The 19,346-nt window shown below is 37.2% G+C and overlaps 1 protein-coding gene and 1 pseudogene across 2 annotated transcripts in view; both read right to left on the bottom strand.

The window, feature by feature from the left end:
- Window positions 1-19,346, bottom strand: part of RPAP2 (RNA polymerase II associated protein 2) — an 85,052-nt gene that overhangs the window by 17,004 nt on the left and 48,702 nt on the right. For both annotated transcript variants that reach the window (XR_015726309.1, XM_045801790.2), the window contains one exon: window positions 19,064-19,132. Coding sequence is in view for 1 of the 2 variants with exons in the window: in XM_045801790.2 (XP_045657746.2) it covers window positions 19,064-19,132 (69 nt within the window). In the remaining variant the exon portion in view is untranslated. The remainder of the gene's footprint in view (window positions 1-19,063; window positions 19,133-19,346) is intronic.
- On the bottom strand, window positions 3,087-10,250 carry LOC148109181 (mitochondrial sheath formation-associated protein pseudogene; annotated as a pseudogene).

The following is a 19,346-nucleotide window of genomic DNA, read 5'->3' as shown; positions in this document are numbered from 1 at the left end:
ATTTCTTTGTGCCTCCCCTGGGACCCTGTTCCATAGTATATATCTACCCCTCCATCTCATTCTCAATTTCAGATTGTTTTTCTTTACTGGCTCCTTGTCCACACCCTATTAACATGCTTAAGTGTCTTTTCAAAACAAACTGTTCAGTCTCTCTCCTACCCTTATGATTAAGTTTCTCAACAGAGAAATCTACACTTGCTGACTCTACTTCCTCATCTTAAACTCAGATATAAGAGTTTATATATTCCTTCCAAGTATATAAGAAGTTTTTTTTTTCCAAATGTGCATTTTTTTCCCTTGGGGAAAGAATCTTTACTCCTTTTTATTTATTTTTTAAGCTTTTTAAAATTTATTTGTCAGGGAGAAGGAGAGCACAAGCAGGGGCAGGAGCAGGCAGAGGGAGAGCAAGGAGCCTGATGAGGGACTTGATTCCCAGGACCCTGGGCCTCCTGGGATCATGACCCGAGCCAAAGGCAGATGCTTAACTGACTGAGCCACCCAGGCATTCCTTTACTTCTACTTTCAGTGTGCGGTTGACCCCTGAACAACATGGGTTTGAACATTACATGGGTCTACTTATACAAGTTTTGTTTAATATATCATACAGTACCATAAATGTATTTTCTCTTCCTAATGATTTTCTTGATAATTTATTTTATTGTAATAATACAGTATATATAATACATATAACATACAAAGTACGTGTTAATCATCTGTTTATGGTATTGGTGAGGCTTCCAGTCAAGAGTAGGCTATTAGTAAAGTTTAGGGGGAGTCAAAAGTTATATGTGGATTTTTGACTGTGGGGAGGAGGTCAGTGCCCCAGCCCCTACAACATTCAAGGGTCAACTGCATAACCATATATCTTAATGTATAAGCTTAGCTGCAGAGAATTAGTGGCATTTACTTTTATAGTTTTGGAAACTGGGAACATGTAAAAGGTGCGTAAATCTCAGTTTTTCAGATGAGTAACAATTTTCTCTGCAATGAAGCTGTAAGAATACTAGTTATCACCTGGTGACTGCTTTATTCTTACAAAACATTTTTTCAGTGCAGCTGATTTGCCACTCACTGTAATTAAAAACCTCCATATGACATCATCATCATGTGGGGGCTGAAAAACTCAATGGAAAGAAAAATCTATAAATAAATGGAACTCTGAAATAGTAGAGGCAATTCAGTTACTATAAGATGATTTCACTTCCACAGTAACTGCAGGTGTTCACCAAGCAGTCTGTAGTTGTTTCCCAAGTACTTTGGCTCCACTGGAATTTTCAGTATTAAGCCTTGTGTATATTTTGATATGTCTCGTCTTTTAAGGCAAGAGTATACCTCTTCTAGCTGTACTAAAATGACAGAAAGCCAACTCTCAAACTCCTCCTTCAAAATGGAGAGTAGAGCAACACACACAGCCGTAATAGAGTATCAAGCCTCATTTTACTCTTTGGCCTTAAAATCTTCTCTAAATCTTTGTAAAAATATTTAGACAGGGAGTAAAATGGAAGCATTTGAATTCTGCCTCCAAGAACTATGGGACTTTACAGTTAACTAGAACTATCAAAATGAGAAAAGTCAGCGGCAGGAAGAATATTAAAAAGGTGTTAAGTCTCTATAATAAACAATCTAAACGGAAGTGTTTAAAGACAACAGAGGAAAAATACACTAGGCGACTAGGACCCTGAATTTAACAAACATTCGATACACATGGGAATAATCATTTTTTCTCCTTAAAACAGTCATTCAACTTTGCAAGACTAGTTAATAAAATACATTCATAAAACTAGTTAAAGGAAGTTTGCCTCTAGAGTAAAATTTTCCATTAGAACCCATTAATATTTGATAAATGCTTCCAATTCAACAAACAAATACCAACATGTAAAACATTTAGAGAATTCTCCAGAATTCTGTCTGTGATGCACCAAATAAAAGATTTAGCACAATGCCATATATACTTGGTAATTAACTGCTCTTTAACCAATCCTTCTATTTTATCAGTCCACAGAAGATAAAAGATTAAGTCTATGGAGGGTAAGAGAACAGCAGTATTTGGAATCAAGTTTTTAAGTCAAAGAAACATTGAAAAAATTTAAATGTTCACTAATTTTATAGTTAAAGGAGTTAAAAAAACAATCTCACATTTACATCTAGCTTTAACTATTTTTCTTTGATTTTATTAAAGATTTATAACAACCTATTTGCAAAAAAGCAATGCTAGATTTGGTTAAAAGTAGCAATTCTTTTTTAGGCTAAATAGTCTCACCCTTATCAGACCATACCCACCCTGGAAAATATGAATCATTACAGAGACACAGGGTCACTGTCCTTCCTTCCACTCATTATAGTAAGCAACGATTTTTGTTTTTTCCTGTGCAAAGCAATTTTACCAGTGCTACCAATTCTATGTTTAAGTCCATAACACCAACAATAATTTATCCAAGTCGTTCCTATCCATTCATTCATTTGATTTATTCTATAAATACTGAGTACTTTACTTACTAAGTGCCAGATTGAGTGTTTGGCACTAGGGAGACAAAAGTAATCTCGAAAATGCCCTTGGCCGAAGGAGATTATGTTTTGGTAAGGGAACAGTTTCAAATTCACCTTGCTTACTGTAGACATCTTCCCTGGTTCAGTACTGCTTATGCCTCTTATTTTCATGTGTGTGTGTGTGCACACATATATGAAGTACATGCATATGGCCCTAGGAATGATTTGTGGGTCATGAAAGATGAGAAGGCAGAGAAGGTAAAAATCATGAATATGAAAAAAGTTAGTCACCAGAATTAAACGCAGTGGTTGTATATAGGTCAAGCTTAGAAATGCTGCCTTACACTTAATTCTCCTAGGACCTGCAGTGGAGCAGGGTAAGAATCAATCAGAGCAAGTAATAAAAGCAATAATACTGGGGCGCCTGGGTGGCACAGCGGTTAAGCGTCTGCCTTCGGCTCAGGGCGTGATCCTGGCGTTCTGGGATCGAGCCCCACATCAGGCTCCTCCGCTGTGAGCCTGCTTCTTCCTCTCCCACTCCCCCTGCTTGTGTTCCCTCTCTCGCTGGCTGTCTCTATCTCTGTCAAATAAATAAAATCTTTAAAAAAAAAAAAAAAAAGCAATAATACATGGATTTTTGAAAGGAGAAATATACAAGGTTTGGTTCATTTGCTTTTGAAATTAAATAAAGAAGGCAAAATGTTAGCAAATAATACAGTCAAGGCAAGGAGAAACATGTCGAGGAAACAGTAGGAAAGATAGATGGGTAACGGGTTAGAGAAGAAAAATTAATAGGCAAAATATGCCTTTGATGACATTCCCAGTTTTGTCATGAGCCGCATCCTGCCAGCTACCCTGTGTCTTTTTAGTACTACCAAAAGTACTCTACCTAACATTTCCTTGCTCCCTGCCACCAACAAGTCCAAGCCTCCACTATCTTGAAAAGTCTTCTGAAGATTTACGTCCTATGGGGTTATAATCGCTTCCCCCTCCTCTTCTGCCAACCATATGGAAAGAGTGGTCAACATGTGCTATGTCTAGTAGCTTCACAACTGTCTACTGTAGTTGTCCTTGCCAATTTGGTCTCCATGCCTATCATCCTAAGAAAACTGCTTTCTTGAAGGTCACCTACAACCACCAATTGCCAAAGCCACAGCCTTTTTTCAGTGCTCATCCTTTTTCAACAGAGGATAAATACCAGGTTCTCAGAAAGGTAGTTACCACTTCTTTAACCTCATAACTGCTTTGGATTCCTTGGCAGTGTTCTGGTTGGATACATACGTTTCTGAAGTACACTGTGCCAAGGAAAGTGCACACATTTTGAAGTTAGACAGTCTGAGTCTGAGTCCCAGGTATGATCTCGGACAAAGTGCTTGTCTTCCCAATCTGTTTCTTCCTCTGCGAAGTAGGACACCATCACTGATCTTACTGGATTGTGAAGATCAAATTAAATAATGCATGTAAAGAATCTAGCATGGTGTTGCATATAGTTGATGTTCAAAAACGTCCACTTTCCCCCTCCTTCTGCTTTCTCTGTAGTGATCAGGCATCCTTGGCATGGATGCAGCTGGTCCACAGGTTCTATCTCATCTTGACTTGGTATTTAACACGTCTCCCTCTGTCATCTCACCATTTCAGTGCTGACTCCAAAGTCCAGGTCTCTCATTTTCCTTACCATTTTTTTAAAAATTTTATTTATTTTAGTAATCTCTACGCCCAATGTGGGGCTCAAACTCAGGACCCTGTGATCAAGAGTTGCATGCTCTTCTAACTGAGCCAGCCAGGTGCCCCCCCTTATCATTTTTTTTAAGTACATTAACTTTTTATGTACGTTAACTTTTTATGTAAAATGTGACAAAACAATTTGCAACTACTTTATGCAAAACCAACAACAGGAATTGTACAGCTGGTGAGGTGAGCTTCAGAGCTGCATTACTTTACCAGGATCATCTTTGCTTATTTCCACCAGGGTCCTTCCTGGGGGATACTTATATCCCTTCTACATGGTTCTTATTTGCGGTTCTTCATCCAAAGCCTGGGTCCTCAGTTGTGCCTTCCTCTCCTCAACAAGTCACTTCTCTTTCCACTTCAGAATTGGAGGAGTGAACTCCAGAAATGTGCCCATGTAACATACAAATGCAACAAAATCATCCAGCCAATCATGATCGTGATGACAAGTAAAACAATGTTCCAAGACATAAATACATGGTGAAAGATTATTCACCAAGATCCTGGCAAAGGAGTGTGCTCATGAAACCCCTAGTTGGTAGATGTTTTGCAAGTCAGTTCTAGTCCTTGGCTCCAAAGGATCTACAACACCCTCCTTTACTGTTTCTCCTCAGGTCCTTCCTATTCCTCTCCTTACAGAAGTCCCCAAGTTTCCTTCAGCAAGCTGGATCGTGGCCCCTGGCTACTAATGCCTTCCTGACAGCACTCAGGGTCCACACTAGGGTGCTGGTCTGACTCTGGGCATTGGACGTGGGCAGACTCCCTACCATTCTTTAGCTCCAATTCCACATTTTCAAATACCTATTGGGGAACCACCCAAGTATATAATCTGCCTGAACCTTTCGTATTCCTGAACAGGAATAGCCTTGGTGCTTGCAGAGCAGATATTAAACCAAATGCACCATCTCTTAAAATTAGTTCCTCCTGCCCATTTCCCTAGAGGCACCAGTATTTTCCCAGTCACCTGTCTTAATACAGGCATACTGTGGAGATACTGCGGGTTTGGTCCAGACCATTGCCATAAAATGAGTATCATAATAAAGAATGAATTTTTTGGTTTCCTAGTACATATAAAAGTTATGTTTACACTATACTGTAGTCTATTACATACAATAGCATGATGTCTAAAAAAAAGTACACACCTTAATTAAAAAATAATTTAAAAATGCTATCACCTGAGCTTTCAGTGAGTTGTGATCACTGATCACAGGTCACCATAATGTGGTAATAATAAAGTTCAAAATATTGCAAAAATTACCAAAATGTGACAAAGAGACATGAAGTGAACAAATACTGTTGGAAAATAGTGTTGACAGACTTCCTCAATGCAGGGTTGCCACAAACCTTAAATCTGTTAAAAAAAAAAATGCAATAATCTGCGAAGCACAATAATGTAAAGCATAATCAAATGAAGTGTGCCTGTATTTTGCAATCATTTATTACTCCCGTCCCCTCCAACACACACACATTGCCAAATGTAGATTGGCAATTGTAGATTCCGGAGTTGTAATGTCTCTTATCATCTGTCTCTCCCACTTAATTTTCGTTGTGATCATTTTAGTTCACTGCCTCATTGCTCTTTGGTGAACTACGCTATCACTACTGGAGTCTTGGAGAAATCAATTTCGTAAATGGTGTGGGAAAGAAAAAGAATGCAAGAGATTACTGAAAAGCACTGGAAACACGGACAGCAAATTAGTTCTTTAAGTGAATGGATGGATAGTCTGAGAGGGGTCAGTGAAGTTAAGGACAAAGGATAAGTTTTTTTCTGTTTTGTTTTTTAAACTTCCAAGATGAATAAGCAGTTGTAGGGAGGAGGGAAGGAGTCAACAAAGAGTGAGAAAGGGTAGTTTCCTAATTAATCTCACTTATACCTTCATTCACTCATTCACTACCAGATATTTATTATAAATCTAGAATTAGGCACACTGCTAAGTGCTGGGTATACAATGGTGAATAAAATCAGACAAAGAACCAGCCCCCAAAATCTTCAGGTTAAATCATGGAGGCAGACATTAATCAAGTAATCAATACAATTAAATATAAAACTGAAAACAAGACAAGTGTAGGAAAGATATTATAAAAGCCTATTTGTAAAGATATCTGCTCTAGTCAGGAAGTCAAGAAAAATTTCTTGAAGAGGTTCTTCAGGTTCTAAAAGATGAAGGGGAATTAACCGAAGAAAGAAGGGAGGGAAGAATATTCTGGACAGAGGGAACAACCAGTGTCCTATGAGGGTGTGATGAGAAGGGCCGAAAGGTCAGTGTTCTGGGAAAGAGAACAAGGTAGGCTGGTGTGAGAGGAGGCTGGAAAAGAAGGGGCTGTACTAAACAGGGCCACGTAGGCCACAATAAGAAGTTTTTTCTTTAAGAGCAGTTGGAAGCTTTTGAAGGACTGATGAAGGACTGGTGGAAGACAGGATCAGACCTGACTCCAGATTTCTCCAAGCCTGATCTTCCTAAAGCGTAGGTTTCATGACAGTACTCTGCTCAAAATTTAAATGACTTTCACTGTTCACTGAAGTTTACCTGCCACGAAAAGATCTATCTCTATGATAGACCCAACTTTCCTACCACTCTTTCCAGTTATTTTGTACTTTTCACCAAATCCCTTCTTTTTGCTCTTTGTCCATGTTACAGGTACCTCCTAGAATGCCCTCATCCTTTTTTTCTTTTTTTTTAAAGATTTTATTTGTGAGCGAGTGAGAGAGCGAGCGTGCTCAAGTGGGGGGGAGGGACAGAGAGAGAGAAGCAGACTCCCCGCTCAGCAGGGAGCCTGATGCCGTGGGGCTCAGTCGCAGGACCCAGGATCATCGCCCAAGCCGAAGGCAGACTCAACTGACTGAGCCACCCAGGCGCCTCAGAATGCCCTCATCCTTTCATTTCCATTTCTTTTTTTTTTCTCTTCCCATCCCTCTCACCCTCCACCACTCCAGCAACCCTCGGTTTGCTTCCTGAGATTAAGAGTCTCTTATGGTTTGTCTCCCTCTCTGGTTTCATCTTGTTTCATTTTTTCCTTTCTTCCCCTATGATTCTCTGCCTGTTTCTCAAATTCCACATATCAGTGAAGTCATATAATTGTCTTTCTCTGATTGACTTACTTTACTTAGCATAACACCCTCCAGTTCCATCCACATCGTTGCAAATGGCAAGATTTCATTTTTTTGATGGCTGCATAATATTCCATGGTAGTATATACCACATCTTCTTTATCCATTCACCTGTCGATGGACCTGTGGGCTCTTTCCCTAGTTTGGCTATTGTGGACATTGCTGCTAATAAACACTGGGGTCCAGGTGCCCCTTCAGATCACTACACTTGTATCTTTGGGATGAATCTCTAGTAGTGCAATTGCTGGGTTGTAGGGTAGCTCTATTTTCAACTTTCTGAGGAACCTCCATACTGTTTTCCAGAGTGGCTGCACCAGCTTGGATTCCCACCAACAGTGTAAGAGGGTTCCCCTTTCTCCGCATCTTCGCCAAAATCTGTTGTTTCCTGACTTGTTAATTTTAGCCATTCTGACTGGTGTGAGGTGGTATCTCATTGGGGTTTTGATTTGTATTTCCCTGATGCTGAGTGATGTTGAGCACTTTTTCATGTGTCTGTTGGCCATCTGGATGTGTCTGTTCATGTCTTCTGCCTATTTCCTGATTGGATTATTTGTTCCTTGGGTGTTGAGTTTGATAAGTTCTTTATAGATTTTGGATATTAGCCCTTAATCTGATATGTCATTTGCAAATATCTTCTCTCATTCTGTCGGTTGTCTTTTGGTTTTGTTGACTGTTTCCTTTGCTGTGCAAAAGCTTCTTACCTTGATGAAGTCCCGATAGTTCATTTTTGCCCTTGCTTCCCTTGCCTTTGGCGATGTGTCTAGGAAGATGTTGCTGCAGCTGAGGTCGAAGAGGTTGATGCCTGTGTTCTCCTCAAGGATTTTGATGGATTCCTGTCTCACATTTAGGTCTTTCATCCATTTTGAGTCTGTTTTTGTGTATGGTGTCAGGAAATGGTCCAGTTTCATTCTTCTGCATGTGGTTGTCCAATTTTCCCAACACCATTTGTTGAAGAGACTGTCTTTTTTCCACTGGATATTCTTTACTGCTTTGTCGAAGATTAATTGACCATAGAATTGAGGGTCCACTTCTGGGCTCTCTATTCTGTTCCATTGATCTATGTCTGTTTTGTGCCAGTACCATACTGTCTTGATGATTACAGCTTTGTAACAGAGCTTAAAGTCCGGGATTGTGATGCCACCAGCTTTGGTTTTCTTTTTCAACATTCCTCTGGCTATTTGGGGTCTTTTCTAGTTCCATATAAATTTTAAGATTATTTGTTCCATTTCTGTGAAAAAAGTTGATGGTATTTTGATAGGGATTGCATTAAATGTGTAGATTGCTCTAGGTAGCACAGATATTTTAACAATATTTGTTCTTCCAATCCATGAGCATAGAACGTTTCTCCATTTCTTTGTGTCTTCCTCAATTTCTTTCATGAGTATTCTACAGTTTTCTAAGCACATATTCTTTACCTTTTTGGTTAGATATATTCCTAGGTATCTTATGGTTTTTGGAGCAATTGTAAATGTGATCGACTCCTTAATTTCTCTTTCTTCTGTCTCGTTGTTGGTGTATAGAAATGCAACTGATTTCTGTGCCTTGATTTTATATCCTGCCACTGTATTGACTTCCTGTATGAGTTCTAGCAGTTTTGGGGTGGAGTCTTTTGGGTTTTCACTTCTATTTCTTGAAAACCTTTCTATCCTTTGGGCCCATCACAAACCCCACTTCTGTGAAACCCTCTTTTTTTTTTTAAATCTTTCTTGTCAAGATATTTTGCTTCTTTGAAACTCCCAATAGTCTGTGCTTCTTTTTTGCCATTTGATATATTTAACTTTCTACTGTAGTTACCTGTGCACACATTCATCTCCCTCTTTCCTCAACATCCAGCAGGCTGTAAAGTCTTTGAGTGCAGAGGCCTTGTTTAATATTGGTATCCCCACAGTGCCTAAAATATGGCCTTACCAGTAGCAGCTGCTCAATATACCCTTGTTGTCTCTTTTTAAATTCAAATTTCTAAGTATTTGGAAGCTTTTCAATTATTGTATAGATGCCAGCTTCTACACTGATTTATAGTTATGATGCTATAACGAAGTGTGGGTCTCATTTCCTTTTCTGGCATTTATGGTCTCTACTTATGTTGATTTTTATGGCATAGATTAGAGACATTAAAAAAAAAAGACTAAACCAACTCTTTAGAAGAAAAATCAGAGCTACAAGTCAGGTACTTATCAATCCTTTAGCTAACAACAAGATGATACTATCTCAGAGAAGAAACTCAGGTTGCCTTACCATATCTAGTTTGTTTATTTATTGTTGAGAGAAAGAGAGAGAGAGAGTGAGCACAGACACAGGGGGAGCAACAGGCAGAGAGAGAAGTAGGCTCGCCGCTGAGCAAGGAGCCTGATGTGGGACTCAATCCCAAGACCCTGAGATCATGACCTGAGCTGAACAAAGGCAGACGCTTAACTGTAAACTGAGCCACCCAGGTGTCCCACCATATCTAGTTTAAAGAAGATTTATCAATGAACACTTGAGATCTTTTCCTCAGTGACTAAAAAACAAAGTAGGAAGTAAAAAAAGAAAATGTTATTCTAGAACCACTTTATAAATTTCCTTAAATGTGATCTGAACAAAGAATCTAAAATTCACATGAGCAGATTTCTAGACATCCCTATTCACTGACAAGATTTATTTCTAGAATAAAATGTAAAGAATAATGTAGAAGAGGGAAAAGAGGTCCACGGATTGCAGTGAGGATTCTGTAAGCAAAATAGTTTTAAAACATATTTTCATGGGGTGCCTGGGTGGCTCAGTCAGTTAAGTGTCTGCCTTCAGCTCAGGTCATGATCCTGAGGTCCTAGGATTGAGCCCCACATCAGGCTCCCTGCTCACTAGAGAGTCTGCTTCTCCTTCTCCCTCTGCTGCTCCCCCTGCTTGTCCTCGCTTTCTCTCTCTCTCTGTCAAATAAATAAATAAATAAAATCTTAAAAAAAAAAAAAATCCCCCCCACAACCCCCCCATATTTTTACATTAAAAACAATCAACATACACATTTTATTTTGCTCTTCACCACTCTAAGTATAATGCTGAGATACTAAATCACTCCATTGTTTCCTTTTGCATCCAGGGCAGGTTCCTCAGCTTTGATGTGGAGAGCAATATAGTATCAGCTAATATAATGTCAGTCTGTAGTAGAAAGAGAGTAAAGGAATCTTGAGGGGTGTTCCTCCCCTTGACTTAAATGAGTACTCTATAATCTTTCCACAGAAAGAGTGCCTAGCCGTATCATTCAGTGCATTTCTTTGCCAAGCTTAATGACTAAGATCATTAAGTAATAATACTTGGGCAGAATCACCATGGTTCTTTATCAGCAAAACTAAATTGTTTTCTATGCTAAATATACTCATCCTCATTGTCTCTTTCAGTACCCTTTCACATACTGCATTGGAAAAACTTCTTACTTATAACATCTTATAGTTGAATTCACACTACTAAGTTGACTTAACCTGGATATAGTCTAACCCCTCATTTTGCCAACAAGAAAAATAATGCATGGTGCACTGGGTGTTATATGCAACTAATGAATCATCGAACTTTACATCAGAAACCAGGGATGTACTGTATGGTGACTAACATAATAAAAAAAAAAAAAAGAAAAAAAAGAAAAATAATGCATGGTGCACTGGTGTATTATACGCAACTAATGAATCATGGAATTTTACATCAAATGTAAATGTACTGTATGGGATGTACTGTATGGTGACTAACATAATAAAAAATATTATTATTAAAAAAAAAGAAAGAAAAATAATGCAAAATGAGGTTAAGAAACTTGTGCAAGGCTACACTGCCAGTGCAAAGGAAAAAAACAGGATAAAATCCAGAACGAGACCGAATTCAGGGTTTAAGAGGCCCTTGCATAGCTAAAGGTAGTCTGTATGGTAAGGGAATTACATTTAAGGAAGGTATTGTAATGATTAATAAAAATTACTTACATGCATTTAAATTGCATATACTTTTCTCCTGGACACAAAGCTAAAGTCTCAAAATCAAGAGGCATGTGAGGCTATTACTATTAAGGACTTCTAAGAAAAATCAAGTAGAAAAGAAGAACGTACCATGAAGAAGCATGTCATTATGGGCTTTCTACTTCATAACTATTATCTAGGAAATGGAGATAAAAACTTTGATTATAAAAGACTATGCTAGCCAAATAAAATAAAATGTTTTTCTTATAACAGATGGTTTATGCCCTGATAATGTTTGTATTTAGTGCTTTAGGATTACCTATTAATAAGGAAGCAGGGATGCTTTCCATTGATATTTCTAATTCAAAGCAAACAAGTTCTTTGTAACTCACTTTGTAGTGATATATTACACATAGGTTTGTTTAAAGGGCTGGGCTGTAGTGACTTTAAACTTTATATCTAAATCCTGCTTGTGACAGATCTTTAAGAGCAGCTTTGTAGATGAGAGCTGGAAAAGCTTTTCTTCATAAATGTTGCTATGTAACAATTCTCTCAGACTAGTGGCTCCAGCTTTTTTTTCAATGCTCTGACACTGAAATGGAACCAACCAGTGGTGTCTATATGCAACATTATCTCATTCTTACAGTGCAGATCCCTGAGGCTGGGGATAACAATGCCGTTAAGCCTCTAGCTTCCTAGCCTCCCCAGGCCTGTCCTCTGTGAGCTCAGTCAGGATGTGAAAAGTAATTGGTAGATACAGAGACTGACTCCTCAAGTCAAGGCTGTGACTGGTAAGGGCCAAGTGCTGCTTGCAGCCTGCAAGTCACCAGTGCTGCCACTGTTGCTGCTGGGGATGAGGAAGCTAGAGGGAATATCATTTTGTTGAGGATCTTGGTGACTTTAATATGTATTGTGGCCTGAAACTGGGGACTCTCAGCAATTTGTGGTTAATATTATAAAATTGTCAAAATATGAGGAATTCTGAGGGGAAAAAAATCACTGGCTTTTGTTAAAAATGTAAACAAGTATTTTTTCTTTAGAAAATATCTGGATTCCTAGAGTAAAGTTACTTCAATTTAAAAATACATTTTTCTTATATGAACTCTCAGCAGTAAGTATGGGGAGGGTTAGAAATAATAGAACTATTATTTAATCCTCAGTAAACAAATACTTAAACTTTGGTACTGTGATAGTAAACATCGTAAGATAAACAAATCCAAGATTTACAAGAAAAAAACAAACAAAAGGAGGAATTTTATGGATACTGAGAAATCCAAAAAAAAAAAAAAAATAACACTTGTTACGACTCAGACATTCGATTTATATGGTCTTATAATTTAACACTATGGTCTTTCTGAAAGGGTGGTGGTCAGAAGTAGTCATTTTGCATATTAAGGAGAAATTCCTAGAACATAAGTTGGTATTACAAGTCCATGAAGGTCTAAAATCACTCACAATGGGCATATTTGAGTTTTGGAAAAACTGCAAATATGAGCCTCTAAAATGACTATTCAGTATGAGGTAAGAAGAGAAGACCTTTACAGTTCAATAATCTATGGAGACCTCAGCAGAAATTTATAAAAGTGAAGCCACCTTGGAAAACAGGCTAGCAGTTCCTCAAAAGATTAAACAAAGAAGCTACCATATGATGGTAACTCTACTTTCAGATATATATACAAGAGAACTGAAACATACGTTCATACCAAAACTTGTAAACAAATGTTCACAATAGCCAAAAAGTAGAAACAATCTAAATGTCCATCAGCTGATTAATGGATAAATAAAATGTGGTATATCCATAAAATGGAATACCACTCAGACATAAAAAGGAATGAAGTACTGTTATGTGCTACAACATTAATGAACTTTGAAAACATGTTAAGTGAAAGATGCCTGACACAAAAGGCCACATATTATATTATCCCATCTGTATAAAATGTTCAAAATAGGTAAATCCATAGAGACAGAAGTAGATTAGTGGTTGCCAGGGGATGAAGGAAAAGGAAATTGGGACTAAGCTAATAGATATGAAGTTTCTTTTTGGGGTGATGGTAATGTTCTGGAATTAGACAGTGATGACCGTTACGTAATATAGTAAATATACTAAAAACCAGTGAATGGTCCACTTTAAAATGGTGAATTTCATGTTATATGAATTTATATCTCAATAAAAATTCAATTAAATATAAAAAATTCCATAATTAGAAGGAAAAATAAAAAATTATTTCAATGATCTTCCATTATGGTCTCAACTACTCAGAACCAAATTGGGAATGTTAGAAGGAAGGCCTTAGAATACTTCTGAAAACCAATAAATTTCTAAGGAACCATCTCTTCATTTTTCATGGTATGCTCACAAAGTTCTCTAAGGAAATTAGTGATGGGTGGGCTAAAAAAACAATCTGCGGAGGCAAAAAGCCTTAGTCACATCTTTCTGCTCATGCCTGGTACCCTAGGGAAGTGACTCTTCTGAGTGTCTATCTGTATGATGGTTACCTAAAGTGGCTGCGCATACCCAGTGAAGGCTTTTGTTTAGTGGTCATGGTCAAGTTGAGCTTGTTTAAATACCATTCCTCAGGACTTAACATGCTACTCCCTAAACGACAGGCATACTGAAAGCTTTTAGGGGGAATAAACTATTGCATGGTCTCTGCCTAAGAAGTGGGCCACAGTTCACTGGAAACAGACAGTTCAGATAAATAAAATGAAAGCAGACATTTTTGGAGATGATCTTGAAAGCTTTCCATTAGAGAACACCAAGGGCATAAAACTAGGAATAGCATGTATCCATGTTAGACTACCACAAGTCACTCTCTACCGTCCCTAAGTAATACAAAGTATTCATCTCCTTCATTAGATAATCAAATCATTCCCATGGAACAACACTTACCCCTCTCTCTGGCTACCCACTAAAGGACATTCAACTCCTATGCTACAATTAACCATGGACTGTCATAATACAAAGTAGCGGCTATTTACAAAGGTTAGCTTGGGTAGAAAAGTTACATTTTAAATATGAAAAGTCAATGAGGAAACCGATTCCCATTTCTGGCATGTGGCTATACACATAAAGTACATTAGGCCAGTTAATCTGCTTCTCCATAGCCCTCTATATAGTTTCTCTTTGGCGGCTAGTCTGGACCTTTCTCCAGATTTCTCAGTTTTTGGTCAACATCTACATAGTCCCATCTTGTGTTATAGGCTGAAGTATAATGAGAGCCCAAAGAAGACTGGGAAGACCAAGAACAAAGGGAAGAGGAAAAGGAGAAAAGGGATCAAGCTGATGGGGGTGTCCTATAACTATAAAATCTTCTCAGAATACCAGTCAAAATATTCTCAAAGAAACTATACTGAGTACCGAGACCATGATGAAAAGCGATTCTACAGTTTCTGTTTTTCCTATATTAGGAGTAGGATGAGAATTATGAGGATAGAAAAACAAATATGATAACACTATGAGGAGGCATCACAAAATGGACTTTAATTATTATGCTTGCTAATTTGGTATATAAACACATCAAAATTATACAAATACATTAACTAGCTTTACACAATAGAGTATATAGGCACTAAAATACTTATAGCAGACTGCCTATATATTTACATACATCTTTATGAAAAATCATGCATCAAGACTATGGAAAGAGCCTAATATTAGAGCATTACTTTGTGGGAAAATCAGATTCAACTCTGTATTCTTTCAACATATAGTATGTAAGAGTAAAGTCTGATAAAGTTCAACTAAGCTAAAAAATTACTATAAGCAAGTGCTTAAGCAATAACACCAATTACCAGGCTACTTACTGCATTTCTAATGAGTTATTAAAAAACAAAAAGAGGGGCACCTGGGTGGCTCAGTTGGTTAAACATCTGTCTTCAGCTCAGGTCATAATCTCGGGGTCCTGGGGCTGAGCCCCCATATCAGGCTCCCTGATCAGTGGGGAGTCTGCTCCTTCCTCCCCCTCTACCCCTCCCCCTGCTTGTTCTCTTTCTCTCTCACAAAAATAAATAAATAAAATCTTTAAAACAAAACAAAAAAAATACTGGGTCAATTATCAGTATTACAGATGTTCTATGTAAGGAGTACTTCAGAATCTTTGCTAATTGTAACATTTACTAAATAAACATGAAAGCACTAAAGGGAAATTAATTCCTTCACTGTTAAATAAATGTATACTGTTTAAGCTCTGATTTAAAAGGTCTTTCTGTGTGCTCTTGACAACTATTTAAGGTCTGAGTACAAAGTATAAATATCCATAAACGTTGCAGTCATACTGGCCATTCAAGTCATATGGAGAAATCTAAATGAAATGGGACTAGGTCATGATGTAGTTTTACATAAAAGTGTATTATTTCATTGGGTGTATAAAGATGAAGTGTATAATTTGATTTGATTAATTCCTTCCTGAGATTATACAGGTATAAAACTCCCATCAGTATACACTGATAGATTACACATTGTGGTATAAATTTTTCTAATGTTAACTTCCCTTGCAGTTTCACAGGTGTATTATGAGGAAATGATGATTTGCTACAGAAACACCTTATTTACTATTAAGAATACAGATGTGAAAATTCAAGAACCAGCCCTCTTTCATTCTTCTGGACCACCATGTTTTGCTCAAAATATTGATTTTTTTCCCCTCTAACAAAAGTTAGACTGGAGCCAGTACAGCAAAAATGCTAAAAAAAAAAAAAAAAAAAGTACATTTTCTAAGTAGTTCTCAAGAGGAATTTTGATACAGCTTTCATTTGTTAAACAAGTGCTAATAATAACAAAACCTTGCAATGTTCATATACAAAGAATAGTACCATTGTTATATAATACTGAATATATTGTCTTATTATACTCATCTTCAGTGACTATAACTGCCATTCAGAATCTTTTTCCTAGCTATAAAGATTTATAAGAAGTTTACTTTTTTTTTTTTTAAGATTTTATTTATTTATTTGACAGAGATAGAGACAGCCAGCGAAAGAGGGAACACAAGCAGGGGGAGTGGGAGAGGAGGAAGCAGGCTCACAGCAGAGGAGCCTAACGTGGGGCTCGATCCCACAACGTCGGGATCACGCCCTGAGCCGAAGGCAGATGCTTAACCGCTGTGCCACCCAGGCGCCCCAAGAAGTTTACTTTTAACATGAATTCTAGAAACATCTGCAAGTGATGATTAAAAATTCCACTGGAAATTTGAGAGTAGATGCAAAGGTTTTCCAAATCCTAGAATAATTATTAAAAAAAAAAAGATAATCCCACGTATGCCTATGTTCAATCTTAGTGGCAATAAATTAAAAGGCTGAGTAGTGTGGTTATTGCTCCACAAATATGTGTGAATATGTTACTTCCTTTCTCCTTTTATGTGCATGTCTCTTTGGATGTCTAAAGTCTCCATATTTTTCCCTGTGTTTAAGATCCTTCATCCAATGTTGGCCTTCAAGTCTACTTTTTCTTCCCCCAACAACAAAATGCCTATCCCAAAAAGTAATTATGAACTCTAAGTGGGCAGAAAGAGGGGTATAGTGTATAATTATACTTTAGAGAAGTCAATGGGATTAGTATTTAACTAAGTATTTTAATTTTACCCCCATCTCATAAAGTAATATTTACTCTAAAAGAATAATAAAAGAACAAGACAGAATGAAGGGACTTATGAGTTGAGAAGAGATTCTTTGGGGGAAGAAATATGAAAAGCTAAAGGAGACTTTCTGAGAAAAGAGGAAATAAATAAAATAATACTGGGACAGGAGACAAAAGTCTTAGAAGCTGATGACCAAAGAATAAGGGGTTTCAGCTAGTGAAATACAGAAGGTGCAAATGCAGAATGGAAGGGATCAGGAATACCCTGCAAGGAGGGCCAATGGCAAAAGTAAGAATTATGAGAAAGTAATATTTGAAAGGCAAAAACCAAGAAAATTTCAGCTCACTTGGTGTCTACAGTGACCAAGGATTTTAAAAGAAGCCAGAAGAGCCCTAACTGGACAGAATTTTAGTTATGCAGGTATCAAAAGGACCAAGAACCAGGAGAAGGATGGACAGATGTAGCTAGGGGTTAATGTATAATGAAAGAGAAGGATACAAGGTGAATGACAAAAGGAACTAGTCAGTGTTTACTGCTACCTCAAGACCGCGTAACGTGCAACAGGCAATACAAATAAGATGTGTGCAGTTTGTGTCTTAACTTCAATTAAGTTACTATTTTTATGGGTCACTGACCCTTGAAATAAGAGGTTCCCTATACTATATCCAAAGTTGGGAAGTCATATAGTGCCTAAAAGGATTAGCAAAGCTTTCAATATTTTGTGCCACATGGGGGCCTTTATTAAAATCAAACACTAGAAGTTTATTTTTGTGTGGAATAATCATTTGAAATTTTAAAGGCAGTCTTTATTATTTCATTTTCTATACTTTTTTTTCCCCTTCCTATACATTTTGGAGAAGATGTGTCAAGAGTTTGATACAAAAAAAAGTAGGACCTAACATGTATTCTCAGTAAGCAGCTGCTCATTAAGATAATACTTCCAGTTACTGGCTTAGAAAGCAAGATTCTGAGATTACTGCTTGGCGCAGGCCTGTGACTTGTCAACCAAAAAAGTTACTTCCTCTTTAGTATAATGAATTGCAGAAGTACAGTTAAACAGTTATCTATGAGGGTTTATTGGCAGGCATAGGATATGGTGGGTGAGCAGAGATACTGATATTTTTTTTTTGCTAGTGACCAAAATATTTACAAATTTCAGAAAATGGAAAGAACTTTCTAAAAAATTAATAAGATCTGTTTCACAAATAACCAATTCAACTGGAACACTGAATAGTAGAAATGACAAAAGATTTGTTCTTATGGTTGATAAAAAATTTATATCAGGGCATTCAAGTAAAGTTACTTTCTGTGTTCTGATTTAATGAATCATGTGAGTTGTATCTGGTTGGGTGACACAGATGCTGGCTCACTGAAGCTTAGTCTAATGCCTCCCAGCATAGCCTTCCTTGGGACAGTGAAGACAGAGTAACATGTCAGACTGAAGAAATATCAAAGAAAGAGAAAGCAGGACTGGAGATGCTATGAGGCTGGCTCATAACACTTCTTGACCTGAGTGTTCAGTAAGTATTCAATGTCCTATAGGCTTCAATGACCTAACAAGCACCAAGTAGCTACAGTAATGCAGTAATGAATGGTCCTCAAAAGAAGACTTGCAACTCAAGCTGAAAAACACTACACTTACTGGATGGTTTTAACCCTACTGAAAGACAGCTTTAGAAACCACTAAGTGATTTCTTAAAAGGTGAATGAGTATTAAATGTTTTATATATGCTTGTGCACTAAGTATCTACTTTAGTTCCTTTACATCTGTTTGATTTTAAAGATGTATATTAGTTTGGAAATTAAAACTTTCCTAAAGCTATTAATGATAAAATACATTGGAAAAAAATGAAATAGCATTAAGTACGTTGGTAAAACTACAGCTATAAAATAGTGAGACCCATTCAATGTTAATAAAAATGCACTGTTAAAAATGAAATTAAAGGACTTATCCATATATCGTCCACATGGAGACGTTCTCCTCTTTCAAAAGATAACAAATAATATTTGTGAAGAGAAAGGCCCTCAGAAGAAAAGATGGTAAAAAAGATAAAGAGAATAATTAAAGTTTATCAAAATACTGGCATATCACTTTACATGAAAGTTATTTCATCACATAGGAAAGGACAGTAAGGCACAAAACAGAGGTACATTTTCCAAAGATGCTTATAAAATCAATGAATAACTTGGTTTTTCCCCAATCAAAATTCTATTTAGTATTTAGAGTTAAAATCTGAAGGAGTACTTACAATGACAGCAACACCACAGCAATTAAGGTCCACTCTGCAGGTTTGTGTATAATATTTCTATTTGTTAATCTGTAAGACAGGAAGATAAAGTTTACCAAAGGATTGTTACATTTAAATACACAAACCATCTATCTTTAGATAAAATCAGATGACATCATGTGTCAAAAAGCACTATTTTCCATTCTTTTTATATTTGATAGGAGTCAGCAGTATAATACTGTGGCTTGATCTTCAGTATCTGATAATGACCATCTCAAAAGAAAGTGCTCCAGCCCCACTTCTA

The sequence above is a fragment of the Ursus americanus genome, chromosome 12 (genome assembly GCF_024610735.1).
Source record: "Ursus americanus isolate L20-20 chromosome 12, mUrsAme1.1.p, whole genome shotgun sequence".
NCBI lineage: Eukaryota > Metazoa > Chordata > Mammalia > Carnivora > Ursidae > Ursus > Ursus americanus.
The sequence above is the reverse complement of the archived record's forward strand: the minus strand, read 5'-3'. Positions and strand labels throughout refer to the sequence as shown.